A 10,294-nucleotide genomic window follows, 5' to 3' on the forward strand; every position below is an offset into this window, starting at 1 on the left:
CCTAAGCTCAACCTTAATGTCCATTCAGCAGTCTGTGTTCCCGTGATGACCACCCCTCCGTTTCCCACAAATCAAACACACAGTGACTTGTTTTTCAGCCCATCCCTTGAGTCTGCCTGTACTTCCATCGTCAAGTAACCAGGCGGTACTGATATCGTCTCCCTTTGGAACTGTAGACGTCTTGTATTTAATCATGTGCCTGTACAGTACAAATGATGAAGCAGTACAGTAACTGCTCCTTGTCACTATCAGATTTACAGTTTGCAATTCTCGCTACATGTAATGTTAAAAACATAAGACATATGATCAGAATTATGCCATTCGGTCCGTTGATTCTCTTCCGCTATGCCATCACAGCTGATTTAACATATCTCTCAACTGATGCCTCTCACCGTGACCTTTGATGCCCTGAATAATCAAGAAAATAACATCCTCCGCTTTAAATATACCTAATAACGCGGTCTCCAGAGGCATCTGTGGCAATTCCAGCGATTCACCATCCTCTGAACAAAGAGTTGCTAACACACAGATTGCAAAATTAATATAGTTCAATAATATAATGCTGTATGTATGTGCAAATGAACACAAATTTGCCAGGAACCTCTTTCTAGTGGAACTTGTGTTCCGGGGTCACATTCACTTGTTGCCACCCAGACTGAATCGTAGCTGAGCGTTGCCCACTCATGGAGCCCGGTAGTGAAGCATGAGCCGGCTGCATTTAGCCTGGGAAATCCGACAGTGACACATTCATAGTATGACCTGATGTTGTGTTCGTCCGTGTACAGGGTGGGCCAGTACTCGCCGAGTCTCTGAAGTCTGTGCCTACTGTTCTTTGGGCTCCTGTTCTGCAGCTGACCCTCTTTGACTACCTGCAGCCCGGATCCCTCCGCTCCTCAATATGTTCCCCATTGTTCATTACAGAGAGTGACTGAACTCGCGGCCAAGGGAAACCGAGCGGGCGCTTCCAAACTCCTCCTGGATCTGGTGATGGAGAAGGGCTCCGGGGCCCGGAGGGTGATGTGGGAATCCTTTGTGAAACTACATCACACGTTACCGAAGCTGAGCAGAATATTGGAGGAAATACGGGAATGTGGTATGTTGAAAAATACACTGTGTTACAGATGTAAAAGCTGATGAATTTACAGTATTACACAGAACAGACTTCATGCAGGTTAATCTGTTTGAACAGGTGACGGCCAGTTCACCTACATGGAGACTGATCGGGGTTTATCTGAAGTGCCCGCGCATCTGAAAGGTAAGCGACTGAACGGAACATACAGTGTCAGGTCCTCAGAGTAAAGGCGGCAGTGCAGATATTACGGAGGCTTTAGGACCAGCACTGGCTCAGACCGGATAAGGAAAGTATATTGGTTCGTATTGGAAGTTGCTTGACACTGAGAGTTTCAGTCTACAGCAAATCACAAGGAAACCGGAGCAGCAGGTGGAAATCAACAATAATCCAATCGTTGTAAGTTACAATTTTCACTGATGACGTGATGGATAAACAGAGTCATGGACTCTTACAACATGGAAAAAGCCCTTAGGCCAAAGACATCAAACAAATAGTGTTACTCAGCGAGTTAGTCCCATCTTAACGCGTCTGGTCAAAAACTCTCTAAACCTCTCCTATCCATGTGCTTACCTCGATGGGTTTTAAACGTCGATAATGTGCCCGTCTGAACCATTACATCTGGCAGCCCATTCCCAATACGTGTGAAGAAGCTACCCCTGAAACCTCTTTCGAGTTTTTTCACTGCTGATCTTAACCCTAGACCCACTTGATTTTAGCATCATTTCTCATAAGAAAAGATGATGCGAACCCTATCTGTGTACCTCTATCCGGTTATCACTCAGTCTCCTACACGCCATCGTATATTATCTTATTTATGCAGTCGCTCCTTGTAACGGGTTCTCGTGTCCTGGCAACATCTTGGTAAACCTTCTTTACATTCGTTCTAGTTTAATAACATCTATACTATAAGGAGGTGACTAAATCTGTAAAAAGTGCTCCACGTGAGTCTTCAGAAGCATCTGATAACCGCAAGGTATCGTCAATGCGCTGACCGTGGTAGGCCACTGTGCAGAGCACCTTCTTCACCAGCCTATCAACCTGAGATGCTGCTTTCAGCCAAATATGCACTGGCACTCCCACATCCCTCCGTTTAATAACAGTCCCGTTTACTGTATATCAGGGGAATTAAAGGGAGATGTCGGAGGTAGTTTTATCTATTCTTTCCCCGGAGAGTGGTTTCTGAGGGCGGTGATAAACTGATATGTTACAGCATTTAAGAGAGTCTTAGGGAAGCACACGGGTGAAAGGAAAAACAAAACACTACAGTGAACTATCCAAGACTTTGCTTTGGCCTCATGTTCACTGGAGTTTCGGAGAAGCTGCAAATTATTTTCAAAGGAGAAAGACGTTAAACGCATGGGGTACGGGAATTGGGAATTCTTTAATGATTTTGCTCCAGTATTCATTTCCAGCTCTACCAGTTAAATATTATCTGGACTTCTGCAAAACAAGCCCTAGCAAAAAAAAAATGTGCTGACAGACCCAATGCAATCAGAATAGATACATTCATTTTTTGTCTTTATGTTTTAAGATGTTCAGAGCAAACACAAGGAAACTCTGCGGGAACAAACTGAAACAATGAGAGTGAACACGATTCTGATGAGGGAGAAGGAGAAGGTTTTCCAGCTGGTGGATCAATACTCTGAGCTCACGGTCATTTCTACTGTTCGAGATCGGAGCCTGATGGAACATGAGCTGCTGGCAAGAGGCAGAGACCATGAAGAGTGGAGAGAGAAACATCTGCGGAGAGAGCTGGAGAAAATCAGCACCAGACATCTGTTTCAGAGAAATTACTCACATAGTAGACGGGGCCAAAAGATTCCCGGATGTAAGGCAACAGTGGCCGGAGTTCCGGGGATCGGGAAAACAACAATGGTACAAAAAATTGTTTATGACTGGGCCATGGGGAAAATATACCAACAATTCCAGTTTGTCTTCAGTTTTAGGTTCCGGGATTTAAACTCCATTAACGGCAGAAAAAGCCTGACGGAACTGATTCTGGATCAGTATCCTTACTTTAGGAATTTACTGAGAGAGGTCTGGAAGAACCCAGAGGGATTGCTGTTTATATTCGATGGTTTGGATGAATACAAACACACAAATGATTTTGCCGACAGTCGGAGGTATACAGAACCCAAGCACCAGTGCCCAGATCCCGAGTGGTGGTGTGAAGTGTCCGACATTGTCTACAGTTTAATCCAGGGCAAGCTGCTCCCAGGGTGTTCAGTGCTCGTGACCACCCGCCCCACTGCGTTACATTTATTGGAAAAGGCAGAGATCAGTGTCTGGGCTGAAATCCTGGGATTTGTTGGTGAGGAACGGAAGGAATATTTCATGAGACATTTTGAAGATCAGACGGTGGCGGAAGCTGTTTTCAAACACGTGAAGGAGAACGAGATCCTGTACACCATGAGCTACAACCCCTCCTACTGTTGGATCCTCGCTCTGGCTCTGGGCCCCTTCTTCACACAAAGAATCAGGGACCCGCAGCGAATTCCCAAGACCATCACCCAACTGTACTCCTACTATATTTACAACATCCTGAAAAACCACGGCCGTGAGATTGAGAGCCCCCGTGATGTGTTACTCAGGGTTGGTCAGATGGCCTTTAGAGGAGTGACCAAGAGGAAGATTATTTTTACAGATGAAGATTTAAAAAAACACAATCTACAGCCTTGCCAGTTCCTGTCCGGATTCCTGATGGAGCTTTTGGAGAAAGATAATTCTGCCCTGTGTGTGGTGTACACATTCCCACACCTCACCATCCAAGAGTTTATAGCTGCAGTCGCACAATTTCTGACTCCACATCAAGGGGATATCGTGAAATTCCTCACTGAAGCCCACAGCACGACAGATGGGCGGTTTGAGGTATTTCTCCGTTTTGTTGCTGGTCTCTCCTCCCCAATGACAGCTCGGGGGCTGGAAGAATTTCTGGGTCCATTTCCTCATCAAACAACCTGCCGGGTGATTGACTGGGTGAAGGAGGAGGTGAAACGCCAGAATGAAAACTCTACTGGGGAATATGGTAAAAGGAGCCTCCTGAAAACTTTGCACTACCTGTTTGAGTCTCAGAATAGTGGACTGGCTCAGGACGCACTGGGATCTGTGGAAACACTTTCATTCAGTGGAATGACACTGACCCCGATCGATTGCGCGGTCCTGTCTCATGTCATCGGATTCTGTGATACAATAAAACACCTCGACCTGGAGAACTGTATCATTCAGTATGAAGGAATCCAGCGGCTGGGACCCGGGCTGCACAAGTGCCTGGAGTTGGGGTAACTTGACTTGTCTCTTCCTCTGAACGGTGAAACTGTTCCATTCTGTTATTTCAATGTATAGGTTTTTTTGGGTAAAACTGTAGTAAATCAGATTGTGAAGAATTGTGACAAATGCCAGGGGATCGGCCAGTAATTCCCCAAGGACGGGAAGGTTCTGTAGTTCTTTGTGAAGGGATGTTGGAGAGTTCAGCAGATCAGTGAACAACGTCCAGTGGTTTAATCTTAAATCACAGGAATAGACAATAGACATAGACAAAAGACAATAAGTGCAGAAGTAGACCATTCGGCCCTTCGAGCCTGCACCGCCATTTTGAGATCATGGCTGATCATCTACTATCAATAACCGGTTCCTGCCTTATCCCCATATCCCTTGATTCCCCTATACATAAGATACATTACTAGCTCCTTCTTGAAAGCATCCAGAGAATTGGCCTCCACTGCCTTCTGTGGCAGTGCATTCCAGACCCCCACAACTCTCTGGGAGAAGAAGTTTTTCCTTAACTCTGTCCTAAATGACCTACCCCTTATTCTCAAACCATGCCCTCTGGTACTGGACTCTCCCAGCATCTGGAACATATTTCCTGCCTCTATCTTGTCCAATCCCTTAATAATCTTATATGTTTCAATCAGATCCCCTCTCAATCTCCTTAATTCCAGCGTGTACAAGCCCAGTCTCTCTAACCTATCTGCGTAAGACAGTCTTGACATCCCAGGAATTAACCTTTTGAATCTACGCTGCACTTCCTCTACACCCAGGATGTCCTTCCTTAACCCTGGAGACCAAAACTGTACACAATACTCCAGGTGTGGTCTCACCAGGGCCCTGTGCAAATGCAAGAGGATTTCCTTGCTCTTGTACTCAATTTCCTTTGTAATAAAGGCCAACACTCCATTAGCCTTCTTCACTGCCTGCTGCACTTGCTCATTCACCTCCAGCGACTGATGAACAAGGACTCCTAGATCTCTTTGTATTTCTCCCTTACCTAACTTTATACCGTTCAGATAATAATCTTCCTTCCTGTTCTTACTCCCAAAGTGGATAACCTCACAATTATTCACATTAAACGTCATCTGCCAATTATCTTCCCACTCACCCAGCCTATCCAAGTCACCCTGAATTCTTCTAACATCCTCATCACATGTCACACTGCTACCCAGCTTAGTATCATCAGCAAATTTGCTGATGTTATTCTCAATGCCTTCATCTAAATCGTTGACTTAAATCGTAAACAGCTGTGGTCCCAATACCGAGCCCTGTGGCACCCCACTAGTCACCACCTGCCATTCCGAGAATCACCCATTCACCGCTACCCTTTGCTTTCTATCTGCCAACCAGTTTTCTATCCATGTCAATGTCTTGCCCCAATGCCATGAGCTTTGATTTTACCCACCAATCTCCTCTGTGGGAATAGCCATGTTTCTCAGAACGTGTGTCAAGTCCATTCGCAAATTTCCTTCTCACTGTTACTGACACCCAGTCCAACCTGACTACAACAGGTTTCACACCCTCTCCCCGGTGAGTTTTAATCGTCGGTTCAGTGACAGGGCGAGAAGCACCTCTATGCAATGGTCTTCCCCCTGCTTTTCCCCGGGTCCGACTATCACCATCTCTCCTCTTGCGGGACTTTGCTGACTAGCAGATTCACAACCCCGATGTGGACATTTCCATATTGTGGGCCTCAATTCACACCAACGCATCATCTGCTGTTTCACATCGCTATCTCTCTTCCCCATCCCATTTTCTCCTCTAGCGATCTTCCTTCTTATACCTTTTCCTCATGTGAGTGTCTTTTCCGCTATCATCCGGGGACATTTTCCCATACTAAGCGGGAGTTTCTCTCATCGCTTAACACTGTCCCTTTCCGACCCACTCACTTCAGGAACATTTTTCTAAACGTCTCGAAATGAGTCAGTATGCTGGTTGCTTACAGGGTCACGCCGACAGACTAACATCTTGACATTCGGTGAATAACCTGCAACTAGACAGTGAGGGATATTGACTGTGATAGGTTTAATATTTCCTGAAATATCCGAGTGTTGAGCTTTTCTCAGACCTGCAGTGTAAACCAATTTGATCATCAATTTGTCTGTTTGTGTTTAGCCTTGGGGATAATGACCTCGGGGATTCAGGAGTGAAAATGGTGTCTGATGCTCTGAGGATCCCGGGGTGTAAAATACAGAAACTGTGGTAAGTATCACACTGTGGGAGATTGTGCATAGAATCATTGGGTGTCTGACATTGAACATTAATGTGATCAGTAATTGTGTTACTGATAAACACTGGGGATTTGTACCGTCTCCTGTCTCTCTGTGTCCTTCACCCTCACTGTTTCTTATCTACAGGATGAGGAAGGTTGGTCTTACTGATTCTGGTGCCGAGGATCTCGGCTCCGCGCTCAGTAGAAACCGATCGTTGACGGAGGTAAAGCTGAGTCATAATGTACTGAGAGATTCAGGAGTGAAACTGCTGTCTGCGGCTCTGAGGAACCCGGAGTGTAAAATACAGAAACTGTGGTAAGTACCAGACTGTGGGAGATTGTGTTTACAGTCACTGGGTGTCTGATACTGAACATTAATATGATCAGTAATTGTGTTACTGATAAACCCTGTGGATTTGTACCGTCTCCTGTCTCTCTGTGTCCTTCACCCTCACTCTCTCTCATCTCCAGGCTGGGGGGTGTCGGTCTCACAGATGCTGGTGCCGAGGATCTCATCTGTGCTCTCAACAAAATCCGATCACTGACGATGCTGAACTTGGAATCAAACTCGCTGACAGACCAATCTGTCCCCGCTCTCCGCCGACTCATCCTGACCCTCCCGAGTCTGGAGTGGATCTGGTGAGTGTTTGTGTTAATGTTCAATGTGATAAAATATCAGCGAAACCATTGGTTTTCTGATGATATTTGTCAATGAGAGATGTTGAAATATTAACCCCAGTCCACTGTTACTGACACTGTTCTACATTCTGTTAATTTCCTCTTTACTATCCCATCTGCTTCAGGTTAGTGGAGAATCTATTCAGCTGGACTGGGATGAAGGAATTGAGATCTCTGCAGGAACCCAGACCCGGAGTGAAAGTGCAACTCTGAACATCTATATATGTGAACATCCCCCGCCCGCGGGATGGGGGCATTTTGGCTGATTTCCTGCCCTGCCCTTCAATGGCCGCTATCCAGGTTTAATTCCCAATGGCTCACGACGAGCCCTCATCCACACAATTCCGCCTCGTGTCCAGCAGCGCAGCTTCCGCCGGATGCCCGGACCCAGTTTTCTCTTGGTGGACCTAAGGTATTACACCAGTGTCCTGGGCTGTGATTGCATGGGGCGAAAATGATTTTGCTGACTTTGATATGGGCAATACATACAGAAGTCTAGCAGATGTAATTATGTTAAATTGACAGGTACCTCGGTTGTGACCCTGAGTCTGCAGCGATCACTTACACTGCACTGAAGTGTGATTATATGATCATCCGTATTCCATACTCCATCTCATTTTCTGTTCCTCTCTCGGTCCCCTTCTCTCTCCCTCTCTGTCCCATTCTCTCTTTCTCGCTCTCTCCGATACTCAGTTTCCCTCTCTCCCTTTTCTCGCCCTCTTTCTCACTTTACTGTCTCTTCTGCTGCCAACACCCTCCTACCCCACCCTCTCCTTTCCGCACCCTGTCTTCCCACAATCGGTGCTCTCTCGCCTCTCCACCTGCCCCTCCATCTTCAGCGCTGCCAAACTTCCACTATAACCACCTCTCTGTTCCGCTCCCTCCATCCCCCCATCCATTCGAGTGCAATGGCTCTTTGCGATTCTGTCCGCCCAGACCTCGCATCATTTTGTTGCTCACAGCTCTCCCGACAACCAGCATGATCGAGGCCGTGGGATTTGCTCAGTGGATAAACATGCTGGGGGGTGGGGGGGGGGGGAATGATCAGCCTGGTCTGGGGAATGTAGCAGGAATCTCGAAGTGGCCGAATTTCCTGCTTCCTGCCCCTAGTCCCCGCTATGGAGAGCGTGGTAACTTGTCTAAATCATTAACGCCCAGTACATCCACAGTGATGAAGTGTTTTCAGAGGCTAGCGTTGAAGCATATCAGCTCCTGTCTGAATTTCGACCTGGATCCTCTCCATATAGCTTACCATAGAGGTCTACAGCGGAAACTATCTCATTCGCTCCACGCAACTCTGGAACATCTGGACAGCAAAGACGCATTTATCAAGATGCACTTTACTAATTACAGCTCGGCATATAACACCACCATTCACTCAAATCCAGTCAGTAAACTCAGAGACCTGGGCCGAATGCTGCTTTCTGCAACCGGATCCTGAATTTCTTTAATTGCAGACCCCACTCAGTTCAGATTGGCAAACACATCTTCACAATCTCCATCAGCAAAGGAGCACCGCAGGGAAGTTTACGTAGCCCTATGGTCTACTCACTTTACACCGACGACTGCATGGCTAAGTACAGGTCCAACACCATATGCCAGTTTTCTGACGACACCACTGTTGTGGGCTGTATCAAAGGGGGTGATGAATCAGCATACAGGAGGGAGTTTGAAAACTTGGCTGATAGGCGTAATAACAACTTCGTCTCACTCAATGTCAATAAGACCAATGGACTGATTGTTGAATTCAGGAGGGGGAAACCAGAGGTCCATGAGCCAGTAATCATCGGAGTTTCAGAGGTGGATAGGGTCGATATCTTTATATTCCCGGGTGTCACTATCTTAGAGGACCTTCCTTGACCCATCATATAAATGTAAGTGCAAAGAGCGCACGACAGCGCCTCTACTTCCCCAGGAGTCTACGGAGGTTCGGGATGTCATTAAAAACTCTTGGCAAAATTCTATATATGTATGTTGGAAGGTGTGCTGTCTGGCTGTGACATAGCCTGGTATGGGGACACCAATGGCTTTGAACGGAAAATCTTAGGCCCAACACATCACGGGTAAAGCATATCTGAATGGAACTTTCCGCATAAAAACAGCATCCATCGTCAAATATCCTCAACCCACTGGCCATGCTCTTTTCTCGCCGCTGCCCTCAGGTAGAGGTTACCGGTGCCTCAGGGCTCACACCACCAGGTTCAGGAACAATTACTACCCCTTGATCATCAGGCACCTGTACAAAATGAGATGTCTATATCATTTAAGAACTCATTAAAGGACTCTTATTTAGTTATATTGTTATTTCATGCTAATTTTTATTACTATTTATTTATATAGGCATTTGCACAGTGTGTTTAGAGTTTACTGTTCCTTATCTTTATAGTTCAAAGCTAGTGTTCAATACATTTGTTAAGTATGCCCTCAGGAAAAGAACATCCGGATTGTATATGGTAACACGTATGTACTCTGATAATAAATTTTACTTTGAATTTTGAACTTTGAACTTTCTGAGGTTCGTTCTTTTTTTGAGGCAGTGATTGAGGTTCTTTCTGACGGCAAGGCAGTGGATATGAACGTGGGCCTCAGTAAGGCATTCGATAAGGTCACAGGTGAGAAGTTGATTCTGAATAGAAAGACTCGTGGGAGCCAGTGTGAATTGGCAGTTTGGATTGGGAACTGGCTAACCCAGAGGGGGCTGAGAAAGGGGGTGAGGGGCGTGAGTCATTCTGGCTGAAAGTCCAGGACTGTGGTAATATATATGTCATAAGGGCGGCGTTGGGAATGGACCCAAATGCAGGAAACAGACACTGAAGTACTAGGAACAGGACGGGACAAAACTGAAGGACGGGACAGGTCGCAGACTAGGCTAGGGAAGAGGTCCAGGACGAGGGACTAGGAACAAAGAGCCTGTGCGGGGGGGGGGGGGGGGGGGGGGGGGGGGGGGGGGGGGGGGGGGGGTGCGGGCTCGGACCCCAAACCAGGAAAAGACGTGACGAGGCCTGTGTTCTTGGAGCTTGAGACTTGGGGCTGAGGTCTTGAAGATTGATGCTTGAGGCTGGGGT

General features: G+C 46.6%; 1 protein-coding gene across 1 annotated transcript in view; it reads left to right on the forward strand.

Moving 5' to 3' along the window:
* LOC140720607 (NACHT, LRR and PYD domains-containing protein 3-like) overlaps window positions 1-9,688 on the forward strand; it is a 47,934-nt gene extending 38,246 nt beyond the window's left edge. Inside the window, exons 9-15 of the mRNA XM_073035437.1 lie at window positions 922-1,093; window positions 1,190-1,255; window positions 2,604-4,350; window positions 6,455-6,541; window positions 6,697-6,867; window positions 7,023-7,190; window positions 7,355-9,688. Of these exons, the coding sequence (XP_072891538.1) occupies window positions 922-1,093; window positions 1,190-1,255; window positions 2,604-4,350; window positions 6,455-6,541; window positions 6,697-6,867; window positions 7,023-7,190; window positions 7,355-7,442 (2,499 nt within the window). The 3' untranslated portion in view covers window positions 7,443-9,688. The remainder of the gene's footprint in view (window positions 1-921; window positions 1,094-1,189; window positions 1,256-2,603; window positions 4,351-6,454; window positions 6,542-6,696; window positions 6,868-7,022; window positions 7,191-7,354) is intronic.
* Window positions 9,689-10,294: the final 606 nt, after the last annotated feature.

This window comes from Hemitrygon akajei, unplaced genomic scaffold, assembly GCF_048418815.1.
Source record: "Hemitrygon akajei unplaced genomic scaffold, sHemAka1.3 Scf000045, whole genome shotgun sequence".
Classification (NCBI taxonomy): domain Eukaryota; kingdom Metazoa; phylum Chordata; class Chondrichthyes; order Myliobatiformes; family Dasyatidae; genus Hemitrygon; species Hemitrygon akajei.